The 27622-nt window shown below is 38.3% G+C and overlaps 1 protein-coding gene across 1 annotated transcript in view; it reads left to right on the top strand.

Annotated features, from left to right (window-relative positions):
• The first annotated feature begins 929 nt into the window (after positions 1–929).
• The window catches only part of cps1 (carbamoyl-phosphate synthase 1), a 167290-nt gene continuing 140597 nt past the window's right edge, over positions 930–27622 (top strand). Inside the window, exons 1-6 of the mRNA XM_062961130.1 lie at positions 930–1340; positions 15417–15526; positions 22814–22958; positions 23221–23310; positions 24524–24580; positions 25414–25506. Coding sequence (XP_062817200.1) covers positions 1215–1340; positions 15417–15526; positions 22814–22958; positions 23221–23310; positions 24524–24580; positions 25414–25506 — 621 coding nt within the window. The 5' untranslated portion in view covers positions 930–1214. The remainder of the gene's footprint in view (positions 1341–15416; positions 15527–22813; positions 22959–23220; positions 23311–24523; positions 24581–25413; positions 25507–27622) is intronic.

The following is a 27622-nucleotide window of genomic DNA, read 5'->3' as shown; positions in this document are numbered from 1 at the left end:
GTAAGAGGACATTCCAATCCCACCCTATCATTCTATGTACAAAGCTGTCCGGAAGAGCCAGTAGATCATGTCAAGATTAGTGACAAGGCAATATCCTTCACCACACCTGAAGTCTACTTCAGGGCACAGAGGGGTCCATGTGACACAGACAATTCTTCTCCCTAGTTGCTCACAGACTCTGTACTGCTTATTGCTATCATCTGAAGCAGCTTTCTCACTAATGATAAAGCAGGCCATGACATTGTTCTAAAGCAGTGGTTCTCAACCTGGGATGCCCAGATGTTTTTGGCCTACAACTCTCAAAAATCCCAGCCAGTTTATCAACTGTTAGGATTTCTGGGAGTTGAAGGCCAAAAACATCTGGGGACCCCAAGTTGAAACCACCGTTCTAAAAAATTTAGTGGGAGCTCTTAGTGGGCAGCCTGGAGACATCTGCCAGGTTGGTTTAAGTGGGCCACTGGTATCCTTGACAAAATGTTGGTCCAGGCTGACTTTTATTTAATTGAGAGAATAATATCTTCCTATGGTTATTGGACTTTAATTCACAGCATTCCCCACCCCTGACTATGCTGGCTGGACTACTTGCTAATGCTAATGGCAACTACATCCCAATAATATTAGGAAAGTCACAAGTTTCCCACCCTCTTTTAAAATGAAAATTAGACTTTCAGTTAATTCCTATTTTGCACATTTTCCACACATCCACACAGCACATGCATTCTAGAAACAAAAAAGAACCAGACGACACAAACATGTAGTTAGCTGATTCCCCATGTCAGGACAGTTGAGTAGAATCTTGGGAACTCACTTAATCTAATGTATGCTACTTCCTGAAATAAATGTCAGTTATGCTTTGTCTTTCATTTGAAGGATCATTTTAAAATTGATCCTATTTGCTTTCTCAGTTTGCACAGGTAGTGTAGTTGGGAGGAAAAACCTGATACTCCCTTGCAGTTTTAGGTATTTTCTAGTAGTAGATGTATTGTTTATGCTTGGTCTAGAAGGCAACTTTGGCTGAAATCTTCCTCTTTGAGTTAGACACTCCTCTAAGGAGGAGCAGATAGGGTGGAGTCAGCTGGATGCCTTTTAACAGAATGAAGATGTAAAGCAAAGGCTCTATTACTAAGTCAGGAAACCAACCGCTACCTATAATTTACTCCCATCTGCATTGGAAAGCATCTACAACCCTGTCTTAGCTTGACATATTCTACAAGATGATAAGAATTTTGACAACATATAAAATGATGAAAACTTTGAGAAGAGGACATGCCATTTCCCATTGGGCTGCTCAACATAACCAGTACCTCTCAAGAATTGGTATCCGATCAATGAGCATGAAGGTAATTCATAAACTGCTTAATTCATCCTGTTGTTCTTTCTCTGCCCCCTCTTCCCATTTTCAGTAAGCAACATGCTGAGAAATTCTTGGCTGAAAATAACACACCTTGTGCACAAATTGTTAAGCAAAACTAAGTTCTAAGTTCTGCTTTATTAGAATGTGTAGACCGAAGGATATATTGACTTAGCAAATGGTTGTTGTGTGTACTCTGAGTTATATACATGGTTTAAATTCCTTAGAAAGATAAGAGTTCACAAACCCTGTTAAGCTAAAAGTCTTCAAATAACCTGGGTAACACAATTTGGTGAAATAATTGGTTTTTGCTATGTAGTAATAAAATACATGTTTCTTTAATCTTGAATGAAGTGGGAATATTGGACTTCAGAGATATCTATTTGTTTTGCATATATGGAACTTTAACTAAAACATTTGTAATACGTTTATATATAAAGTCAGAGTTTTGAGAAGCAGCATTAGAAACTTAGTGTATGGCTTGTTTTTCTTTAATCGGGATTCAGGGTTCTTTCAAGACAGAGCAACGGTATTAGTGGGTGTCCATATTTGATGCTATGTGTCCTGCTGTTAAAAGAAAAGATTTATATGTTTTTTGCAAATCACACATCTTTGAGCATATTTCTTCTCCTTTTCTTCAGTATTCTGAAATATTTTGTTCCTGGCCCAAAAGTGAGAGGTTTTTAACCTTCTACATCAATAGCGCTATTACAGCATACAACTATTGCATTATAATTCTACATTTTAAAAAAACAAACAAACTACGGGCTGGCACTAGGGGATAAACAGAAGGAGATCATATGTGGGGTACAACATATCTGGAAAGACACTTGGGGAGTGGCATGAAGAGATTGGGTGCACCCATATGTAATCCCCACAAATGACCCAAAATATGTGACTTTTCTATTGAAGTTTTTTAAAAAAGAAAAGAGTGTTTGGATAAAAAAGCAACAAGGTCTTTCAAAAAGTATTAAGTAGTAACATTAACTGGTGTGATAAAAACTGATATGAATCACTACTCAGAATGAATCCTTGAAACCGCATTTTAAGCAAGCTAAAGTTGGCAGTGCAGGTGGTTAAAGGAGTTAGTTTATACACTGGAACCTTTACTTAAGAGCAACACGATTTGAAAGTGTTTTGAGTTAAGAGCCATCACTCAGCTGGGCTTGGCCTTGACAAGAGCAGCATTTTGCATTAAGAGCTAGCGCCAGAGGGAGTGCTAGCAGGAAAGTACTGGGCTTTAGGGTTTCAAGGGAGCAGCCTTCTTGCCTTATGCTCTTGTCTGTTTTGGGAGATTTCTGTCTGCTTTGCTCTTGTCTGCTTTGAGGAACTTTGGGTTAACTGATTTTATGTAGTTTTTATTCCTGGTATGTTTGGCTTTATGAAGAAAGAGAGGGAGAGGGAAGGAGGCTGGAATGAGTACAGTATGAAGAAAATGATACTTCTGCCTCATCACTTTGTGCTTCCTTCTCACAACTTTGTGCTTCTACCACTTTAAAGTTGATCTTCTTTTTTGAATTGTTTCATGTGAATGTGAAGGTTTTGCTTTGCTGTTACACTGCCAACACATTTTATTGCCTCAGATATGTTTCTTTGCCACATTTTTGTGCTTCTACCATTTTAAAGTTGCTCTTTCTTTTTTATTATTCCACATGATTGTGCATTTATACATTACTTCTTATTTATAAAGTACATTTTCTTAAAAACGTGTAACAAAAATGTGTTGGGGGGGGGGTTGGTTGGAATGGATTAATAACATTTCATTGCATTTCAATGGAGCTACCAATGATGCAATGGGTTAAACCCTTGTGCTGGCAGGACTGCTGACTGACAGGTCGGTGGTTCATACCTGGGGAGAGTGGGTGAGCTCCCTCTGTCAGCTCCAGCTCTCCATGCTGTGACATGAAATAAGCCTCCCACAAGGATGGTAAATCAAACATCTGGGCGTCCCCTGGGCAACATCCTTGCAGACGGCCAATTCTCTCACACCAGAAGCGACTTGCAGTTTTTCAAGTTGCTCCTGACAAAAAAAAATAGCATTTCAATGGGAACATTAGCTTTGAGATAAGAGCATTTTGAGTTAAAAGCTCAGTCACAGAACAAATTAAATGCTTAAGTCAAAGTATCACAGTATTGGAAATGGATCCTCTATGGATAAACCCAATTTCTATGCTGTTCTGAAGAGGCCTATAGTGGTAAAATATGCCAGCATTTAAAGTATTGGTCATGAACTATGGTCCAGTTCTCACTTGGGAATTAAACATGGGTCTGCATTGGGCTATGTCAGTTCAGAACACAATGTCTTGCCACATCACACAGTCCTAGACACTTGGGAAGTGTTCGACTTGTGATTTTGTGAAATGAAATCCAGTATATCTATCTTGTTTGCTGTGTCATACAATAATGATGATGATGATGATGATAAATCTTTTGTCCAAAATGTTTGGGATTGGAAGTGTTTTAGATTTGTTTGTTTTTTTAGATTTCGGAATACCTGTATTTGTATACATGAAAATGAGATATTTTGGAAATGGGACCCAAATCTCAACATGACATTCATTTATGTTCATATACATTCTAACCCAGGGGTTCTCAAACTGCTCCACAGAGCCCTTGGGGCTCTGTGGGTGATAGTGAGGGGCTCCTCGGTGACATGCTGTTTCCTGCCTCCTTTCACTGTATACGGGTTTAGCACTGGTAAAACACACCCACTCCATTGATCAGGTCTTAAAAGAAAAGGATAGCCTATTTGGCATACTCTATCCATGTGCACCCTCCATTTAACTTCAGTACATCACTTTTATTCCCTTTAACAGACCTAAATACCCAGGAAGGGGGATGAGTGGGTGAAATAAAAGCACAGGGTGATTTTTATACATTTCATTCTGAAGACTTAAGGAAGTTTCAGCTATTGAGAGCAACCAGCCAGTCTCTCCAACAAAAGATGTATCAGGCAATTTTGTCAGAGCTATTCGGGGAATTTCCAATAGTACGTGTAGCTCCATTACTTTTTCTTGTCCAAAACTCCAGCCTTATAGCAGAACCATCATATGATGTCCGAGTCCTGAGGTTCATGCTAGACAGAAAATTTCAGCACACCAGCTACAGATTTTTCGTAAATCTTTTTTTATTTTCAAAATATCTCCACCCAAGTGGGAGTTTTAAAAAGTTCCTAGTTTGGCTTTCTTTTTTAAAACGTTTACATGACTAAAAGAGGGAGGCTTTGACCTTCCTCTGTCTGTACCGGCCCTGATATGAATTAGAGGCCCCTTCCACACAGCTGTATAAAATACACATTGAACTGGATTGTATGGCAGTGTGTACTCAGATAACCCAATTCAAAGCAGATATTTTTGTATTATCTGCCTTGATATTCTGGGATATATGGCTGTGTGGAAAGTCCTTAAGTCATGAGTACTTACTAAAGCAGTGGTTCCCAACCTTGTTTTGACCAGGGATCACTCTGACCAGGAACCACTCTACATTAGTACCAAAAGGGTTACAAATCAGTTTTTAGTCAAAGGTAGATTTGGTTTGTTTATTTAGGATGCTGACTCAGAAAACTGCATTGGATAGATCATATCAGCTCTATTTTCTGATACAGAACATATGCCATCCAGTAGTTGCACAGAAAACCATATTCAATAATCTAGAGCTGATGTGGTCTATCCAATGCAATTTTTCTGAATCAGCACCTCAAATAACCCCAGGAACAGGCCGAAAAATGAAGACACTAAGATGTCCCCACTTCCAGGCACCACATGGAACGGCTCCACTCAGTGGGAGGGAGGAGGAGAAGCAGCAATCAGGAGGCTTGTTGTTACGCCTTTTGTGGGTAGCCAGCCTCTCTTCTCTCGACATCCCCATTGCCTTGGCACTATAAGAGGGTTTCGTGAGACCAGTTGCTCTCATTGCAACGGTGTAATAACAGTGAGGCTGCTGACCATATTTTATCTCTTGGGGACCACTGGTGGTCCATGGACCACAGACTGGGAACCACTGTGCTACAGAGTAAAGGAAAATGATGATTTTCTAGACTGTGCAGGATCCATCTAACACTCCAAATAGTTTAAATATTGGTTCTTTATTGGCAGCCAATTTGCATGTAAAAACTTCTCACTAAGGGCTCTTCCACACAGCCATATAACCCAGAATATTAAGGCAGAAAATTCCACAATATCTACTTTGAACTGGGTGATCTAAGTCCACACTGCCATATATTACAGTTCAAGGCAAAACATGTGGGATTTTATTCAGCTGTGTGGAAGAGGCCACAGAATATCTGTTTTTAACTTGGTTATCTGAGTCCACATTGCCATATAACCCAGTTCAATGTGAATTTAATACAGCTGTGTGAAAGGGGCATAAAGTGCTCATATTCACAAAATGTGGGACCCCCTAAAAATTATGCAAGATTACTATTCTAAGAATGAAAGAAAAAAATCCAGAAAATTGTGACAATCTTGTGTGTTCTGTGTTGATACCGCCATTCTGCTCACGCAAGTCAGCCTCTTCAGCGTGGAATCTTCTTCGACCAAAACAAGAGAAAAATTTTATGAGAAGTGACGCCGGGTTCTAACGCTGCCTGCCGCAGATGCTTTCTGCCTTCCTGGGTCCGTATCCATAATGCACAATGCTCTGTTGCATTATTTAGACTCCCCTGGTCCTTTGTAACCTTTTTGAATATCTGAAGAGGCTGAGGTGATGGATGGTGACACCAAAGGGCATAGATGGGGAGCTCTGTGGGAATAACATTACAGATGGGCTGATCAAGCCCAGCTAGGTTTTCTTCAGTGAAAAGGAAAAGTGCTGAACAACGTAACAGGCTTCGTGAGGTGTTGTGACAGGCCGTTTGCAAGATTAGTCATTACTTCCCCACAGCCAGACTCTCGGTCTACTTCATAAGATCTCGCAGGTCAGCTTTGCTGCCTTCCTTGCCTGACATGACATGAAAGCACTGGGGCCCCTGTGGAGAAATCTTGTTAAAACCACACCAAGGCTAACAATGTGGCATTTCGAAGAACAGTAGAAAAAAATAGAGATTGGGGAGGAATTGGGCTCCGTCATGGTTTTCCTCTCACTTTCTCTCTCACAGCAGCTCCTCAGACAACTGAGGGTGCATCTGCATTGACAATAATAATAATAATAATAATAACAACAACAACAACAACTTTATTCTTATACCCCACCCCATCTCCCCAAAGGGACTCGGGGTGGCTTACATGGGGCCTTGCCCAGACACAACAATTAGAAGTAAAAGCAAAACAAATTGAAGCAGTTTGACACCACTTTAACTACCATGGATCAGTGCTATGCAATCCAAATTGTAGTTTGATGAGGCACAAAGGACTAAATATTGTATATAATCGAGTATAAGCTTAGTTTTTCAGCTTCTTTTTTAAGACTGAAAAAGCCCCCCTCAGCTTATACTCGGGTGAGAGTCCTGATTGGCTTATATTTGGATCAGCTTACACTCAAAAATATATGGTACATTTATTATTTTTATCTATTATTATTGGTGTTATTACATTTATTATTTTTCTCTATTATTGTTTCTGCTATTACATTTATTTTACTCTATTTTTATTATTAATACATTTATTACACTCTGATATTATTATTATTACATTTATTTTACTCTGTTTATTATTACTTGTATTATTTTCCTATATTATTATTATTATTATTATTACATGTATTATTTTACTCTATTATTATTAAAAGGATACATAAGCACATTTACATTTAAGAAGATGAGAATAATTATTTGATCAGAGTTGGACAGTCTTATCTTAAATTTGAGCTTTATGTAAATATTCAAAAACATTTAACCTACTGATGCCTCAATTAATGTAATTTTATTGGTATCTATTTTTATTTCTGAAATTTACCACCCTCGGCTTATACTGGAGTCAATGTTTTCCCAGTTTTTTTGTGGTAAAATTAGGTGCCTTGGCTTATATTCGGGTCGGCTTATACTCGAGTATATACAGTACTTTTTTTGTGGATTGCAGATGATAAATGGAAGCTCTTATTTATTTATTTATTTATTTATTACAACATTTCTACCCCGCCCTTCTCACCCATCAGGGGACTCAGGGCGGCTTACAATATACATCACAAACACAGTTTACATCAAATTAAAAGTCATCCAAGATTAAAAATTACAATAAAAATTAAAATATAAATTAAAAACAGCATAATTATACATCTAAATATACATTTCAGGCGCATTTTTCATGTCCAGGTGGGGGTCTGTCAATGAGTCATATATTCATATTGCAATTCTGCTGTTACTCATGCTCAAATGCCTGCTCCCATAACCACGTTTTTGTTCTTTTTCGGAAGGACAGGAGGGAGGGAGCTTCCCTAATTTCGTTTGGGAGGGCATTCCATAGGCGGGGGGCCACCACTGAAAAGGCCCTGTCCCTCGTCCCCGCCAGCCACACCTGTGAGGCTGGCGGGACCGAGAGCAGGGCCTCCCCGGAGGATCTCAAATTCCGTGATGGGACATAGCGGGAGACACGTTCTTACATGTGCCCGCAATCCAGAGTCACCAAGAGAACAATAACATGCCACTCAGGTTTGCTGTACAAAAATGCAGGAACTTTACTGATTACAAGAGATTAAAAAACCCAGTAATATTTACAATGGTCCATCAAGAATACAGTCCTGGTTCTTCACCCTCTTTTCACAGCAGCAAACAGGCCTCAAAATAGCTAGGCCTCTCTGAGTACACAGCTCTCTTCACCAGCAGTACTCAGTCAGCACTGAAAAACTTTTCCAAACTGGTTCTACAACAGCAGAAGAGAAACAGTATCAAATCAAACCCTAGGTGTTTGCAGGCTCAGCCAATTGGCTTCATGCACTTCATTTTCCAGTTAACACACACAGCACAATGCCTTTGCAAACCATGACACTTTTAAAATCACAGCTCCATAGCACTGAGCATGGCAGTTTAAGTAGTGTCAGGCTGCATTAATTCGACAGTGTAGATGCACCCCTATATGATCCAACTGGCAGTCAGTTAGAAAGAAGAGGAAGCTTGTGGAGAGAAATCCAGGGACAAAACGTTTTATGGCTTCCCCCACTGAGGCCCCATCTACGCTGCCACATAATGCAATTGAACTGCGTTATATGACTTTGCACTGCCATATAATGCAGTTCAATGCAGTTAAACTGTATTACTTGGCAATGGAGATGTGACCTGACAGTAGATGGTGTAGGATTCACTGAAATCAGTTTGTGAGGTAAAAAAATCTCATCATGGCTCCCCTTCGAATTTAGCGCGGATCATGGGAACCAAAATGAGAATCATACCAAACTGGTTTTCTTAGGCCCTTCCACACAGCTGTATAACCCAGAATATAAAGGCAGATAATCCACAACATCTGCTTTGAACTGGGTTATCCTAGTCCACACTGCTATATAATCCAATTCAATTTTATATATGTGTGGAAGGGCCTTAGTTTTTCCATGACAAGAAAAGAATGCCTCATAGTTTCCCCCCCATGATGTGATCACAGCCTCTCAAAACCATAATCTCTTTCTAATATTCATTTTATTAGCCTGGTTTGGTTTTCCTGAAGGAACCGCAGTTGACAAATCCCCCTTCACATAAACTTATCAAATAAGGAAAGTAGTTTATGCTGCGTTTTCCTACTTGGTTCTTGTATTTTTGGTTCTTGTTGATTTTCCTTGGTTCTTGTTGATTTTATTGAGATATGCTTTAATCTGTATTTGGTTTTAATTTTTGTTGGATCGGGCTTGTCCCCATGTAAGCTGCCCCGAGTCCCTTCAAGAAGATGGAGGCGGGATATAAAAATAAAGTTGTTGTTTTTATTATTATTGACACAAAGGCATAGTATGAGACAGCAAACGAGATATACAGTAGAGTCTCACTTATCCAACACTCACTTATCCAACATTCTGGATTATCCAACGCATTTTTGTAGTCAATATTTTCAAAACATCGTGATATTTTGGTGCTAAATTCGTAAATACAGTAATTACTACATAGGATTACTGTGTATTGAACTACTTTTTCTGTCAAATTTGTTGTATAACAATATTTTGGTGCTTCATTTGTAAAATCATAACTTAATTTGATGTTTAATAGGCTTTTCCTTAATCTCTCCTTATTATCCAACACATTCACTTATCCAACATTCTTCCAGCCCGTTTACGTGGGATAACCGAGACTCTACTGTATATGCTGGATTTCGTATCATAAAATCACAAGTCGAACACTTCCCAAGTGTTTAGCACTGTGTAATGTATTTTCGGATGATGTGTGCAGATCCCAGTAAGGTGACCTTTTGCAGTTGACAGATCGTAATTTTGTCAATGTTTATTGTTTCCAAATGGCGGCTGAGATCTTTTGGCACGGCACCCAGTGTGCTGATTACCTTATTATTATTTTTATGTATTATTATTATTATATGACACAGCAAACAAGATAGATATGCTGGATTTCGTTTCACAAAATCACAAGTCGAACACTTCCCAAGTGTCTAGGACTGTGTGATGTATTTTCGGATAATGTGCGTAGATCCCAGTAGGGTGGCCTTTTGCAGTTATGTATTATTTATTTATTTATTTATTTATTTATTTCAGTCTGCTATGGAGTCTAGCCACTTTCTTGTTGCTGCACTTTTTTCAGGGCCCTACCACACCACACTGTTATAGTGTTGTTATTCCACTTTAACTGACATGGCAACATCATGTGAAGTCCTGGTGTTTTTGCAATCTGGAGAGGGGCATTTAAAATTCTCAGGCTGGATTTACACTGCCATATATCCCAGGATCTGATCCCATATTATCTGATTTGAACTAGATTATATGAGTCTCCACTGCCACATAATTGGGGATAAGCAGATAATCTAGGATCAAATCCTGGGATATAGGGCAGTGTAGAAGGGACCTCTGCCAGAGAGCTCTTGGGCACTGAACTACCAAACTCAGAATCCCACAGAATCTTGCCATGACAGTTAAAGGGGAATAATAGTGCTCTAACAGTGTTTGATGGACTCCTTTCCATTTAGACCCAAAATGCATGTTATGTCAAAGCTGTCAGTTTGTGTTTCTGAGGGAGAAAAAAGCTACAATCTTGTCAACATGAAAGTCTTTCTCTATCTTGTGTTCACTTTTGTTCTGAGGTGCATAGGGCTCCTAGGATGACACCAAGGGTGCATCTGCATTGTAAAGCGAATGCAGTTTGACACCACTAACTGCCATGGCTCAATGTTATGGAGTCAACACTTTTTGACAGAGAAGGTTACTAGGGTTTGCTACTATCCACGATTTCCTGTTTCCACAGTATGTTCAGGAATCCCACACAGATGCAGGGTTTCACTGTAAAAGAACTTGCAAATGGCAACTCCCATCATTCCATAGCATTGAGCCATGGCAGTTAAAGTGGTGTTCACCTAATAATGTTTCAAGTTGTAAAGCAGTAGTTTTGCTTCCATAGGCTTGGGGATTGAAAGAGAATCCATTTGGGAAAACATGGTTGTTTCTGACCTATGGCTACTCTGAAGCAAGCCTATCATAGGTTTTTTTTTCAGTAAGACATGTTCAGAAAAGATTTGCCATTGCTTTCAACTCAACTCCAAAACGTGGAGGGACTACTATACATTTGGGGTTCATTTTGTTCCCTTCTTTTATTACACTTCTCATTACAAGATTCCAAATGATGGTGGCAACTGGGTGTCTGTAAAAGACCTAGTAAGTACCAGGTGGAATAACATTATCCCTATCTCTAAAGTTTTCTACCAGGAACCATGCAGCAACTTAGCTATATTGAATTAGCACTGCAGGATCTAGGTTTCTTGATTTTGTATGCTTTAATAGAACAGGATATACTTCCACAATAAGCCTGGATAACTATATTTAATTGCATTTTAAACCCCAGGTATGTGTTCTGCATGTAGAGAAGAGTACTGACAAAAATGAATCCCCCCTGAATTTCAAACCTAATCCAAATCTCTCTCTCTCTCTCTCTCTCTCTCTCTCTCTCTCCCTCCCCCCCCCCCTCTCTCTCAAAAAAAATCATAACTGGGGATTATTTTGTAAAGGGTCAGCTGCACTGCAGTAAAGTTTCACTACATTTTGGAAAAGGCAGAAACCCCTAGTATTGAAGCTGGCTGCATTTAATACACAGCCAGAGCAAGTGAATTTAAGTGGTGGGGAGATATAAAGAGCAATATGAGCAAAGCAATAAACACAGAGCCTGTAACAATGCAGCCTACTAGGCAAAGGAGAGATCTGGGAGATCCATAAAACCCCTAGGAGCAATCTGAAAAAAATGTAATTAAAGGAAGAGAAAAATATTGAGTGCTGCCTTTAAAGATATTTCAGTTAGCGATAGAAAGACTCTTTCAAAATGTTCGAAGCATGAAGAAAACAAAGCTGAAATGGAGAGGCAGAGCTGAGGGAAAGACCAAGCTAAGCAATTGACGTCATTTTTACAGTATCATTTTAAAAACCTATCTACCAAGAGACTTTGTGAACCACAAAATGTGTGGCCCCACAATCGTACTTCCACATATCCCTGTAACCCTGTCTTTCTGCAGTATTCCAACTTGAAAACAAATGAACAAGAAGCAAATCTAACTATAAAATATGAAATAAGCAAAAAATGGAAGAGTGAAAGGGAAGGGGGAGAGGAGGAGAATCCCACCTCCCAATGTCACTTTACTGCTGGGAAAAGCAGAGTGGTTCTGTTATATTAAGGCCCCATCTACACTGCCATATAATGCAGTTTGAATTGCATTATAGTGATCAGTGTAAACTCATATAATGCAGATTCAAATTCATTGAACTGGATTATATGAGTCTACATTGCCATATCATATAGTTCAATCTGCATTCTGAAATTGCATTGTATGGCTGTGTAGATGGAGCCTAATATAGATGACGGGAACACTGAAGGATTGAGAACTATCACGAATTTTACTCGTCAATAGTGAAAGAAGGAATAATCATGGAGAGGATACAGACCGGTAGTGGGATATGTATAGTGCTATGCAATAGGGACAATCACCAATGCAGTTAGCAATACAGTCCAAGGGGGGAAAGTGGAAGGAGGAGAAAGAAACAGGTGATTTTAAGAACAAGTGAAAAAGTGGGACAACACAAGATCGATCAGGACTCTTCTTCCCAAATCAGGATAGTTGGAGGGTATGAGTATCCAAATTCAAACCTCTTGGAAATACCCATGAGAAACACCCAAGGAAGAAAGTCTGAATCTGACAGTAACTTGTGTGTATGTGTTTGCATGTAGTACATTCCTAATGTTCTGTATCCCAACTTGTGCTTTTATATATTTCCCCAGATTCCTAAGGACCTCATTAAATGGTCCTTTGTAGAGTGGGAGACAGTGGGAGAAGTCATGAGGCAATGTAGCGAAACCATCTGGTGTTCCCTACCATTGGGGTCCATCCTCTGCATTCCCATGATGTTTCCCCACTGTCTCCCACTTCCTATTTGGCTCCTCTGCCTTTTTTGGATAGGAAGTCAGATTCAGACTCCTCTGTCTGCGTCTGATGAGGTTGTCAATACTGTCACTGATATCAAGTCAAGCATTGACAAGCTTAGAACAGGAAACTGACCCACGATCCAATTATGACCTCTTATAACTTTTTATATGATTTTAACTAACATGCAATCTGCCAGAATGGAGTTCTTTAATAGAATGTAAGCTGCTTTGCATCTCCTTTGTGGAGGCAACCTCATCAGATGCAGAGGAGTCTGCACCCGACTCCTCATCCAAACAAAATAAGATATAAGTAAATATAATAATAATAATAGAAAAATATTACAACCATTTTGTTTTCGTCTGTATAGACTGTTTTTATATGACTTTTGGTATGTTTTCTTAGCTTAGTTGTCCTGCAGATTTCTAGTAGAAAGGCAGGTTATAATTATTTTAATCATTCATAGATCCCTATTACATGCCCTTTTTCTTGCACATGACATAACTTTAGTTGTTGATGCCATAGTATGAAATCAACGGAAATAAAACTCTGACAAGTTAATATAGCATATATGATTTTGTCCTATTTCGAAATGTATCAGTGCAATTTGTTAGCCATCTTTGACAGAAAGCATGATGAGCAGGGCAGTCACAATCCATCCAAAATGATTACACAGAAGACATGTTCACTGTGGGTTTTAAAGAATACCCACCCCCTATAGGAGTGGAATCAAGAAATATTTAATTTCATCTGAAGCTCAAAGCGTTCACACAAGTAATTAATTAGCCCAAGTGGCCTTTTCTAATTGTTCACAAATAATTTTTTAAAAATATACTTTGCATGATAAAGCAATATCTTTGTCAGCTGGGGGTTTTGTGCTAATGTCCATACTTGCACATTTAGTAAAAATAATTGCTCTGGGAGTGCTGTATAAACTAATCTGTTTCTAAATAATGATGATGCTACAGCAAAAACTAGAAAATATTCATCTATTTAGAAATATACACTGCCAGGGTAGTGTTCACCTGAGCTGCACATGGCCCTCAGGCAGAGTATTAATAAGGTCAAATCATGCAACCTTTTGCTTACTAACACTGCAAAGCATTTTATAGCACCTTATACTTGGCAATAGCCAGGCTGACTGATAAATAAGTCCAGTCTATGTTCCCGCCACTTGCTACTAGACTCTGTCCCGAAAACCATAAAACAAATTGGTCAAAATGTGTTTAAAAAAATCTGAGCAAATCAAAATCTTTAAAATATCTAGTCTCAATTTCTGTTTTTCCAAATGGGATTTCATTGACTGTTTCAAGTTTCTTGTTTTCTCTGCCACTGACTTGGCATGTTCCACCACTGATCTGCCACACTTGTGTGTCTTCAAGTCATTTGTGACATGATAATCCTACGGTGGACTATCACAGGGTTTCCTTGGCAGAATTGATTCAGAGAGCATTTAACTTTGCTTTCTGATGATGGAATGGACAAATGGCTCCAGCTCAATACCAAAGACTATTCACAACAGGTTGAAGGGTAAATGTTTGGTGACACTTCTAAATTAAGTGGTCTTATCTTTATTTTTTCCTTGACCACCTGTATCTTTCTTCTTTATGCTGCTACAATTTTGTTGTCATTTGAAATATAAGAAAGGTTTACTTTCAAAATCCATAAATATTTTGCAGATTAGAGCAAACAAATAAACAGATGAAGAGTCCTTCTACAAAAAAACAAAGCAATCCCTCCAGTGGAGCACTGACTCTTGAAAATCTGAGTTCATTTGAGAATTTTCCCAGCAAAGAAAATTGCAAAACAAACTAGGCTTTCTCTCAACATGCATCCTTTGTGTCTCTTATGATAACAGTCACTTAGAAAGCAGATTAGGTGAGCTTAACTTCATATATTTGGATAGATGGATTAGTCACTCTGAAAATTCTATTTTAATTTCTATTGCAATTGCGAAACCATCTGATTGGTGTCAACAAGTTTATAGTCAAAATGGATCCACTGAAAACAAGTAGAGGATATAAGCATACTCATTTCTTTTGGAACCATGAAGCATTTAGGCAAAAATAAGAGATGCTCAGAAAAAAAAAATACCACGAAGAACAGATACCATTAATGGAAATGTCTGACTTCTATGAAAAAGCAATGGAGAGGAAGGAATGGCATGAAATCAGATTTCTAATTGGAAACCTGAGCAAGAATCCCAGTACTTAAGATCTTCTGGAAATAATACATAAAGAGTTAAACCATAGAATGTGAGGAAAAACAGAGTAATATGTATAAATTTAGTTTACTTTACTTTTGGACTTGTATTTGTTACTAGGCTTGTGCAATTTGGCTGTAAGGCATTTTGGCCCTGCGCTTCTACTTAGCTTCAGATTTACCTACTACTGCAGACTCACCCTAAGTCAAAAGCATGAACAGCCTCCTATCCCAACCTATTCTACAGAAGATGGAAATGTGAATGAGGTTAGAGTGAAAGAAGTTTGCAGGTTTGAAGTCTAGGCACATAAGCCAGTATTGTGCAAAACAAATTACATATATGTAAATATGTGTCTGTGTAGTCTCATGAACTTTTCCTCCCCTAGGCACAGACTGCCAACTTGGTGCTGGAAGATGGGACCAAGATGAAGGGCTACTCATTTGGTCATCCATCCTCTACAGCTGGAGAAGTCGTATTCAGTACTGGCCTTGCTGGGTAAGGAGAAAAATAATCTATTTGTCATAGCTAGGAACCTGCAGTGATGATAAATTACTACCCACTTTTCTTTTACTGCTCACTTTTCTTTCACTAAAGCAATTTGAAACATTTTAGCCTTTGCCTTCTTTGTGAGTTTATTCCTCAGTTCAAACTTGTTGACAAAACTTCCCCCTCCTATTTTTCCATTTTTTTTTGCAAGGATCAGGACTCTACATTTGTTAGCTATCAGAATCACTCTATAATTAGTTATATTTATAGTGTTTAGATAAATAAGAGAGTTTCCAAGGGTTCATAGGTGTGATCAATAGAGATATGCAATTTGGCCAAAAAGCATGCCGTTTTGGGGTACATTTTTGGCCAACCCCTCATTTTGTTTACCGGGAAGTTACTCAAATGGGGAGGGGAGTTGCTGTTTTCATTTGGCAAAGATTCATTTGGCTACAATGGGAAACTTTAAAAGCTCAGTCATGTTAAGGCTTATCTGCATGAAACCTACCTCAGTTTTAGACACATCTAATCAGAAGGAAGAAAAGTACAGGCAGTCCCAGAGTTAAAAACATCTGACTTACATATGACTTATAGTTTAGAATGGGGGTGAGACAGAAGAAATTGAGAGAAATCTACCCCTAGGAAGGGAAATTCACTTCCTGAAATAGTTTTTTTATGGGGAAAATGTGGCTTTATCTGAAGTTTTATCATCAATCCTTGTTTCCACAACAAGCCAAAACTTTAAAAAACCAGTTATCACAGGGACAGAAAGTAAAGTGAAATCATCTGAACAGGACTCTACAGAAACTGTTTCAGCTGCACCTCATAAAAAGGAAAACCAGCCTGTTTAGCAAGCCTTACAAGTGCTCATTTATTAAGAATAAATTCTTGATTTTATACCTATTTTGTATACCTATATATCCGGGATCACGTAATAATTTATTGGGTCACAGTGGAATTTTTTTTAAGAAGCCTGCCTAATCTACAAATCCCAGGATGCATGGGATATTGTCATGGCACTTAAAGTGAAATCATAGTATTGTAACTGTATGGTGTGAAAGGGAATAATATGATTTCTGTCTGTAAAAATTCTTATGTAATTTAAACACTTGAGATATTGCTTAAGGGGCGGAGGATATTATGACCCTCTGGCTTAGTGGCTCTTGAAATTTTACTTGAAGATCAGATATAGCTTTTATATGGCTGCAAGATACTACATGAACTTTGCTCTTCATGTATGTGAACCACCATAGCACAAGATGGACCTTTAAATAGTTTCACTGGTAAAATAACACTACATGCAGTACAAAAAAAATCTATTTCTGATGTTTTGCGTCTGAAGGCAATTATTTACACTTTTTGACAGCACTAATTACGAGCCGTGTTAATATACCTGCCAACAAACAACTGTTTAATATAGATCAGAATGATGGAAGGTACCAGACTTTTCTTCCCTTGTGATAGATCATGGGCAATAAATCTTGTCACATCACAAAAACCAAGCAGCATCTGATGGATTAATTCCCCTTCAACAAAATGTCTTGGTAGCAGAAACTGTGCTCATTTATTTCCAGATCATTCTTTGAGTTTGTTTTCATGTGAATTTGCACCGCTTGTCATAAAAACATGCTTTCATTTCATGGTTCTTTTATTTACTCATCAATATATCTGATGAAACACTCCATTTGCTGTCTGCCCCATAGGATCAGATGTCAGCAAGTTCCAAAGGCAACATAAACACAAACCATGACTTCACCATTTGTGCGTTTTGGGCATGACTATCTGAACTTTGGGGCAGATTGCTTTGTGGCACTATTAGTGCCATGTGTCACCTCTTCAGCTGTAATGTTTGACAGATAAACAAAATACGACTGGAAACGATGTGGGGTATTGTTCTGAGATTCAACACAGGATGAATATAGATCAGGGAATGGGAGAGTATGTGTGTGGAATTGCCCGATCACCGACCACCCGTGTCAATATTTGGGTTGACATAGTCTATTGGGAACAGGCCAGTCCTTTCCTGAGCTCTTGCATTCAGTGGGAGACTGAAAGATCAAACAACATGCCTCAACATTTTCCCAGTCTTTTCTGCAAAATGTTGGTATTGTCCATTTCTGAAGCAACAACTTACACATGCATGCAGCAACAACAAAAAGGACAAAAAAGATTGATTGCAAGCATCTAAACAATCCATCCAATTTTACTACTTTTAATAGCCAATGCAACAGGGGGTTAGATGTTCTCTTTTTTGTTTTGTTTTTGCACATTTTAGAGAAATTTGAAGTACACACACACATATAAGATGTCCCCCAAATTGTTTATATACTTAATATCTTACAATTCTGGATTTTTGTTTTGCATTCTCCCCTGAAATGTAAGTACCTTTAACAAGAAGAAAGAATATAGTGGTAGACACGAGTCATAAAATTAGAAGAAAAAGGTTAAGTGAGATTTGCAACTCTGTGCTTTGATAATGCAAGCAGTGCCTTGCTGTGCAGGGATAACAATCTTAACAACTTGGTCAATGTAATTTAAACTGGGATTTGTACCTCTGATTATAACATTTTTAATATAAATGTATTTACTTATCCTTTAAATAATAACCATCATTACTGTTATGTATTAATTTTGGGACACTTTATAATAATATAATATTATAATACAATACGTTTGTCAATCTGTCTGTGACACGTCTATGAGGGAAAGCAAGCAGGAAAAAAGGAGGAAAGAGCCACAAAGAGAGCCATGTTGCTATGAAGACATTGAGAGATAAGCCCTCTCAGAGTTGGAGAAAGGAGAAAAGGGAGGGGAAAGAGAGAGAAAAAGAAAGAAAGAAAGAAAGAAAGAAAGAAAGAGAGAGAGAGAAAGCGAGAGAGAGAGAGAGAGAGAGAGAGAGAGAGAGAGAGAGGAAAGAAAAGAATGAAGAAGGGAGGGGAGAGAAAGAAAAAGGAAAGAAGGAAAGAAGAAAAAGGGAAGAGGGCAAGGTATGAAGAGAGGAAAAGAGAAAAAAGGGATGAAAGCAAGGGGCAATAGTCTCTCTGACATCCAGGCAAAGCTGGGTGTGTGCCTGGGACTAACCTCTAAAGCAAGCATGGTCAAACGTCAGCCCTCCAGGCTGTTAGGAATTGTGGGAGTTGCAGTCCAAAACACCTGGAGGACCGAAGTTTGCACATGCCTGCCCAGAAGTTTTACTGCCTTATAGAAAGGAGATTTTATGTTTTGCTTTTGCATTCCCCCACTTGTCATGCAGGGATAAAACCCATAAGGATGGACGTCCCTATTAAGAAAATCAATAAAAACTCATATTTTCACCTGCCTCAGCTTGGGAAACATAAGATGGCCGTGTAAACACTTGAGGCCAATTACATCTTAGAACCTGCCTAACTGTTTACATGGGCCCAAAGTTGTAGTTTGGTCTTGATTCTCGGAGAAAATTTGAAGCAACCTGTGACTTTTGTTAACATCATTCAAGGCAGCATTAACCTGAATTTGTACCATGTGCATCCTGGAAAATCCAAATCTTACTAAATCCAAAAAGAAGTTCAAATGTCCTTTTTATGCCGATTCCTAAAATGATCTTTATATTGTTGTGCCAGGTGTGGGACCAGTTAAAACATGACAACAGAAGCCAAACTGGATATTTTTACATTTGATTGGAGATAATCATTACTTTCCCATTACGTTTCTCAATGACTTTGCAAGGCTGAAAGACAATGGAAAGCCAATGGAAAAGCCACCATAGTCTCACATGGTGGTATCTTACTGTATTTAAAAGTTTTTGTGTTCTTTTTAAAAAAAAGCTTTAATGTATTTGTTAAAATCTTGGTAATGGGAGATTTCAAAATTTGGCCTGTTCTAACATGTATATTAATCCCCCTTCCCATATTACTTTAATAATTATATCTATATACTGGAAAGATTTTGTACAATAGAATATGAAGTTGAAAAAAAGCGAAAATTTCAAAATATACTTACGTCTTTATATAATTATTCATAGCAATAAAGGCATTCACACTTAGCAAGCCACTACAGCAGCAATTCATAACTCACTTATTCTAGAGCAACCCAGCTGACTTTAACAGGATTACTCTATAATCATTGTAGCTTGATTGTGTATATTTATGTATGCTGGAGGCTTATGAGATCATATATTAAAAGCAAGAGCCTAATTCATTTTGGTCAGTAGCAAAATCTACATATTCAAAAAGTAAAACAACATACTGTGGAATATTTCATAGCAATTGTTTAATTTGACACATAATTTCTCTCAATTGGCTAACACACTCAATTGTTGATATCAGCAAACAACCATCCTGGAATATTTAAAGAGTTTTAAGGTGTGCAACCATCCATCTTTTCACGGTGATGTCAACATTCCATAGAAATGCCTTATGCAACTTGCTGATATTTGAAAAACTGCAATGGATTCAATTACATATAATTTAAATAACAACAACAAAAATAAATTAGATTTAGCTTCTGTAAATCATCCAGAAGAATCCTAGTGCACTTAGCAAAAGACGCTTTGGGATTACTTCATAGTCAAGCAGTGTGATAGATACCTACTGCTGAAGTGAAGCTCATCACTTCTAGAAAGACAGCCCTGAACAGTACAAAATGCTTTAGTTAACAAGGAGGAATTTTTAGTTCCTTGGGAAAATGTGATCCTATATAAGGAATCCTCAATTACGTTTTTCTGTCAAGTCCCTTTCTTCCTTTCAACTCCACTCCTACTTCTATCATTTTTGATTAATAGATTCATTACAGTGCACTATACTAAGCCAAACAGGAGAACACACCATTCCAGATAATGGCCCAAGATGATGATGATGATGATGATGATATTTTATTTATATTCTGCCCTATCTCCCCGAGCTGATATTATAGAATCAAGGAGGCAGCAATGGAACGGGTGCACTCTGTTGCCACCAGAAAATTGCCACCAGAAATCAGCCACTCAGGCCAGATCTGCATATATCACTTTAATATATTTTGTGGGGAGGGGCAAAATGGAAGACTTATGGAGCTATTTATATATTGAGCCTATTTCTGTACCACTTACTATATCCGAAGTGCTATCTTGAATTAGACAAAAAGGTAAAAATAATTAAATATATACACCAGAAAAAGTGATGTAACAGGTAACCAGATACCAAGATGTTCAAAGCTTCCTATGTCAGCAGCAAGATCTGAATTGGATTTGAATGCTAAGAAGTAGCTAGGACAAGTTTGTCAGTACTTGTATAATATGCACAAGAGGAAGGTGCACCAAGCAAATTCTTGTCAGAACTGCCTTCCATCTGAAAATGTCCTCACTGCAAAAGACCATGCAGATTTAGAATAGGTCTCTACAGTCACTTACGGACCCATCACCAAGACTCTACCCCTGAAACACCATCATACTCTCCACAAGTGATAGCCAATTGTTACGATGATGAATATGCAGATTACTTGAAACTCATAATCCTCGCCATCACATTCTGCATCAGCAACAACTTTAAGGACGTGAACAGCTTCACATAAAGAACATGACAGCACTCTAAATGCAGGTTACCAGTGCAATGACTGGTGATTCCCACCTGTGGTCTGCGGACCACCAGTGGACCGCAGGAATTAAAACATGGTCTGCGGTCTACCATTACTCCACTATTGTCTCGAAAAGGGTTATGAATCAGTTTTTGGTCAACTTTATATTCGGTTTGCTTATTTGGGGTGCTGATTCAGAAAATTGCATTGGGTAGATACATCAGCTCTTGATTATTAAATATAGTTTTTTGTGGGCAAGAAGATGACTACTACTGGATGGCATATGTTCTGTATCAGAAACTCAAGCTGATGTGATCTATCCAATGCAATTTTCTGAATCAGCACCCCAAATAACCAAACTGAATCTAAAGTTGACCGCAAACTGATTTGTAACCCTTTTGATGTTGGAGAGCGGTCCCTGGTCAAAAAAAAGGTTGGGAACCACTGGACTACAGCAACCAGTATATCACTGTTGTGGAAAGGGGGTACACAGCATTCCAGCTGATTGTGGTTATTAGTGCTCTTTTTCCTACTTGGACCTGTAATAAGAATGATGGGACCAACAACACCCTCCTCAACTATATCCTTATTTCTTCTGAGCCACTACCCAATTTCCTACTTCCTAATTCTTCTTCAAATCATGTTCTGAAGTTCACCATTAATCATAGATTGCAAATATGGGAGACATGACAGGAAACTATATAGAAGTCATGTCATCATGATTACTTTGCAGGTATGCCATAAATGTCAACATGGGACACACAACTGCTATATATCTACTATGTGGAAACATACAAGGTTTATAGAACACCATTTGTCCAAAACATTTGGCTGAGATGATCAAGGGATATCAGGGGAACAAAGGAAGGAATACAAATCTGTTTACACTTAAGTTTAGATGAGACTGGTAAACTGAAGCTTTCTCACATTCGAACAAGAACCAAAGGGTATGATAGATGAACCTATGAACAGCTTGGCATACAAGCACTGGTCTTTTATAAGGATGGTTCTGTAGAGATTGCTCACTTCTGATAAAGAATGTCGGAACACATATAGGTGATTGTGGAATACCCTTTTTAAAAAGCCATTTTTGAAAAAAATAACGCTTACAGACCACAACCATACAAATGACAAAAACCAAAAAGGGAAAAAACCCAAAAAGGGCATGATTTCCAACCATCCAGTTGATTGTAATAAATGTTAATTGTCCTCCTTCCTATATTTTACATGTGTCTCATATCTAGTTAATCTAAACTTCTACTTTTATTTAATATCTGCTAAACTTAAAAACCAGTTGTTATCCCAGTGGTTTCTTAAATACAGGGTGTTTGAAAAAGAACTCCCTATTCACCATTGAATTTAAATGGTGAATAGGGAGTTCTTTTTCAAACATCCTGTACATAACAAGAGGTTGCCAATCTTGCTTAAAATTTGTTGCTAGGTTTTTTTCTTTAACCCAAACCATCAACTTGTTAATTTCAACCAAATTGTGCATTTTACAGGCTATCATCTATGGATGTAATTGTCATTTCTTTCCACTTTTTGAGTGTAGAGTAGCCTGGCAGCTTTACTCAGAATTCTACCATATATTATTGTTCTGTTGATCATCCAATAACCTCAACAAATAAAGCTCAAGTAGAGTTTTGTGTTCCATTGTGTAGGATCTAGGGCTGAATTTGCCGTTCTGCTAGTGAACTTCTCATTTTTGTTGTCTTTTTTTCTCCCCTCTCATGCATGAAAATAATTTCCCATTGGGTTTAATTCCAGCTGCACAGAAAGTCTGACTGATCCCAGCTACCATGGGCAGATCCTCACAATGGTTAATCCCATCATAGGAAACGGTGGCGTCCCAGATACTACGGCTTTGGATGAAATGGGACTCTGCAGATTCTTGGAATCTGATGGAATCAAGGTAAGAAGAGACAACGTCAGAGCTGATTAAACATCCCTTGATTTACAGGAAAGATGGTTGCCTTGCCAGAGGTGAGCAAATTGGCATTCTTTATTTTTCTTCTGCGTTGGTTAGTGAAAACTTCCACAAAATAGTCTTCATAACATAAACTACCATTTAATATTATGCCAAGTTTCAAATGTATTGGTTTCATCATAGGACTGACTTCAGATTTTATTTTAAAGTTGTTTCCTCCAATTACATTTGCCCTCATTTTTCACAGGTTTCAGGTTTGCTGGTGTTGGACTATAGCAATGAATACAGCCATTGGCGGGCTGTCAAACCCCTTGGGCAGTGGTTGAAAGAAGAAAAGGTGAAGATAATTGCTTGTAAAACATTATTTTGAAAATGTTGACTATTGAAAGACTTTATCTGTGAGACACAAATGAGAAAGAAAATGTCATATACTGTATTTTTTTCTGAACTGTCTTCCTTCTGATCTTAGTACACTTTGAATAATGTTATTTGGCTAAAGCAGTTTATTGTAAGAGTTTTGTTGCAAAATTCCCATCCTTCCCTTGAAGTGAATTCTTCCTTGATTTTGCAATGTTAGGTGGTGTTTAAATTGGTTCCATTGTCAGAGTTTCTTTTTAAGGCATCTCTGGTGCTTCCACATAGCCCAAAAACCTGTGCCAAAGTGGGTTTTAAAAACTCGCTTTGGTTTTGTCTCCAAACCAACCAAAAAAACCAGGCTTTTCCAGGGAGGATGGCTATATGCCACCCCAATAACAATTGGAACGGCATGCAGTCACCCCAAAGTTCCCCAAATTTACCAGTAAAAAGTAAAGAAAGCTTTCCTGGCTGTCATTATGACATATCAGGAATCCCTCTTCACCCGATCTTCTGGTGTGGGTCTGGAGTTTGGGGGGAAGGATTGGGTGCCTGAAATGACTGTGAATCATAAAATCCCCGGGGCCAATCTGCATAGGGCCCATACCTGGTAAGGCCTAGATCTTACTATAAGATCTGGATCTTATGGTAGGGTCTGGGCCTTACCAGGTGTGGTAAGGTGTTTAATTAATTCAGAACAAACCAAGGAAACCATGGTTTGTTCTGAATTAATTTGGTTTTACCAGAGGCATCGTTTGGACACCTCTTGTAAAACCAAGACAGGATAGGGGCCTGTCTGGATGGGCACCCAATTAGTTCCCATCAAATGGTAGCTTTGAAGATATTTCTAGAGAGCTATGGTTCTGTACTTGAGCCCACAACAATAGCAGGAGTTATCTCTTAACAGAAAAATGCCTGCACTTTGATTTAGTTTTCAGGATTGATGGCAGTGATGGGGCTATAATAGTTGAAATGCTATAAATTCAACTTAATTTCACAATGTAAATATGCACTGAAAAGTCATAACTCTCAATAGAATGACAGCTTCTAGAATGTTTAAGAAGAAACATGGTGTGAACTTTGTTAGTTTTGATCAGTATTGTCTTGTACAAGGTTAATTTATATCAATATTCTGACAGGATTGTTTCAGTTTCCACTTCTGATCTTTTAATTTGCCTGCATTTCTGTTTTTCCAGGTCCCAGCTCTTTATGGGATTGATACCAGGATGCTCTCAAAAATAATTCGAGACAAGGTAGATAAAAGATCTGTGAAATGAATGGCTTTGGGGAGAGGCCAAAAGACAAATACAGTGATGGTGGTGGTTATTTTTCTTTAAATGAGATCAGGTGACATTGGAAGCTTCCTTATACCACTGTTGGCCCATCTAACTCCATAGCATCTACACTGACTATGAATGGCTGTGCAGGTTTTCCAGTTGTGAATTTTCCCCAGTCTTAATCAGAGATACCAAGCAAACCTGGAAACTTTTGCATACAATGCATGTACTCTACCCCCAAGCTATAGCCCTTCCACATCAAGTAGAACAGGATTATGATTTCAAAGCAGCAATATTCTCTGCATACAAGATGAATATGATTTCACTAAGACACACAAAAGGTTTATAATATTATGAATATTATGCTGGGACATGGTGATGGAAGTTGCAGTGTATATGCCCTATTGCTTCTCTTTAGCCACGCACATTGGTTTACTTCCATATAAAAAGGACAATGTGAAGCCTTTGGAATTCTGAGATGTGAAGTTGTTGGAGTTAAGTCTCTTACAGAATGCCTGGAAAAAGTTCTTTTTTTTTGGGGGGGGGGGGAGTTGCTACAACTCTCAGGTGTCATGCCAGCTAGCCAGTGCTAGAGATTGCAGTTAAAAGGGACGTTTTTTAACCTCTGTTCCCATTTCAGTTGTCTTATTGTTTTTTTAAAAAAACTTCTCAGCTGTCAAAAGTTACAAAGATATAAAATAAAAGATGTCAAGGAGCTGTTCCACCTCTGAAGAGAATTTATCCCACAATACCTGGTGGAGCTTTTCTTTCTTCTTGGCACTCATCTGTTTAATTCTTAATTTGAACAGGGAACTGTTCTTGGCAAAATTGAATTTGAAGGTCAGCCGGTGGAATTTTTGGATCCAAACAAGAGAAATTTGATTGCTGAAGTTTCAACTAAGGTAAATATTTCATTATCAATTAATTACAACAGAATGCTTCGTTATACTACTTATGTATGTATGTCAAGTTAGTGAAATGACATCTACGTGCAGATACTTGTGTACAGTGTTTGGGGGTTGCCTTGGGCATCTACCATTGCTTGGATTGCCTGTGGGCAGGTTCCATTCTTCTTGAGTCTATTTTTTACTTCACTTCGCTGGAAGAGAGAGCTGGACATGCCACTCATTTTGCCCCACTTGGCCTAAATCAACCTGCTGCCTTCCAGGATGATGGGTTGGGATGTCCTGTCTTTTTATGTCAAGCAGAATCATATATAGGACTGGCTTGTTTAGAGAACACTTTCTTGTGAGTAAATAATAAGTTAATGCTTATGTCTGTGCAACACATTTGGGGTCAGACTGTGTTATCATTTTTGACCTTTGCGTTATAATCTCACCTCTTACTGATTATATTAATATTTTGCTCATTGTTTTTTAAAGAATGTATGAGCTTTAGAAACTAAAAAGGGGACTGTTTAAAAAGCTAAAACCATGTTTTGGTTTACCATTTTAAAAGAATAAACAAACAGCTGTCGTAGGTGCTGTGGATGGTCTGTGCCACTAGCACTACGGGAGTGCTATAAAGATGCTGAAAATAGCACACATAAAGGAGATATAAAAAGATTAACAGAACTCCTGTGATCTCATTATCTTTATAACTTTATTTTATAGTCTTATAAAGGAACATCACAAATAAAGCTGACAATTAACCAAGCTCTTCAGTGGTGGTAATTATGAGACAAGATAATCTATGTCCTAGCAAACAACTGTTTTCATATAAATCACGAAGCAGTAACTTTTAGTAAGTTTTTAAAATCAATGGTAAATTAGAAGGGATTGATTTTCTCATTTCAATGAAATTGCAGCAGGCCTGTGTTTTGCAGAATGTACTGACTGAACTGAACCCGTGTCAACTTTTTCTTCCATTTTAAAGAGTTAAGTGGTTGTTTGCCATGAATCTAGATTCCCACAATGAGAGACAGGTACACTGACTGCCTAAGATAGTGGTCTTCAAACTATTGTTTCTGGATGGACTTTAACTCCCAAAATACTGCAGGTATTCTGGGAACAGAAGACCCAAACACTTGGAAAATCAGGATTTGAGAACCACTTAAGAAATTATTTCTAGATATTTTTACTTGGATCGAAGTTGGATGAGACAGGAATAGTCATGTTGAATGTCCTTTATGAACTCATGTATATATATGTGTAAAAGTTCTTGATCATGCTCATTTATAAATCAAAGGGTGAAAGACTATTGTTTGCATTGAATGATGTGCATGCAGGAGGCAAGCATCTCCTTACCTAACGCTGAGTGCCAGATCTTGCATTTAGGCATATCTGGCACTCCATTGTGTCAGGCACTTTTCTTCCAGCCCAGCATTTCTCAACGTAGGGGTTGGGACACCTGGGGGGATCGTGAGGGGGTGTCAGAGCGGTTGCAAAAGACCATCAGAAAACACATATTAATTCACAATGCTTTCTGGAGGTAGGTGAACTAATCTCCCCTAAATCACTGTCAATTTCTCCCAGATCCCTCCAATATTTTCTGATGGTCATGGGGTTCTGTATGGGAAGTTTGGCCCAATTCTATTATTGGTGGGGTTCAAGGGACTCTTTGATTGTAGGTGAACTATAAATCTCAGCAACTACAACTCCCAAATGTCAAGGTCTATTTCCCCCCCAAACTCCATCAGTGTTCACATTTGGGCATATTGAGTATTTGTGGCAAGTTTGGTCCATGTCCATCATTGTTTGAGTCCACAGTGCTTTCGAGATGTAGGTAAACAACAACCCACCAAATCCTTCCAGTATTTTTTGTTGGTCACTGGGAGTTCTGTGTGCCAAGTTTAGTTTCATTCCATTGTTGACAGAGTTCAGCATGCTCTTTTATTGTAGGTTAACTATAAATCCCAGCAACTACAACTCCCAAATGACAAAATCCCCCAATCAGTTCCCCCAATCTCACCAGTATTTAAGTTTGGAGGTATCAGATATTTGTGCCAAATTTGCTCCAGTGAAATCCTGCACATCGGATACTTACATTACGATTAATAGCAATAGCAAAATGACAGTT

The sequence above is a fragment of the Anolis carolinensis genome, chromosome 1, assembly GCF_035594765.1.
Source record: "Anolis carolinensis isolate JA03-04 chromosome 1, rAnoCar3.1.pri, whole genome shotgun sequence".
NCBI lineage: Eukaryota > Metazoa > Chordata > Lepidosauria > Squamata > Dactyloidae > Anolis > Anolis carolinensis.
Note: the sequence above shows the minus strand (reverse complement) of the source record. Positions and strands in the feature narration are given on the sequence as shown.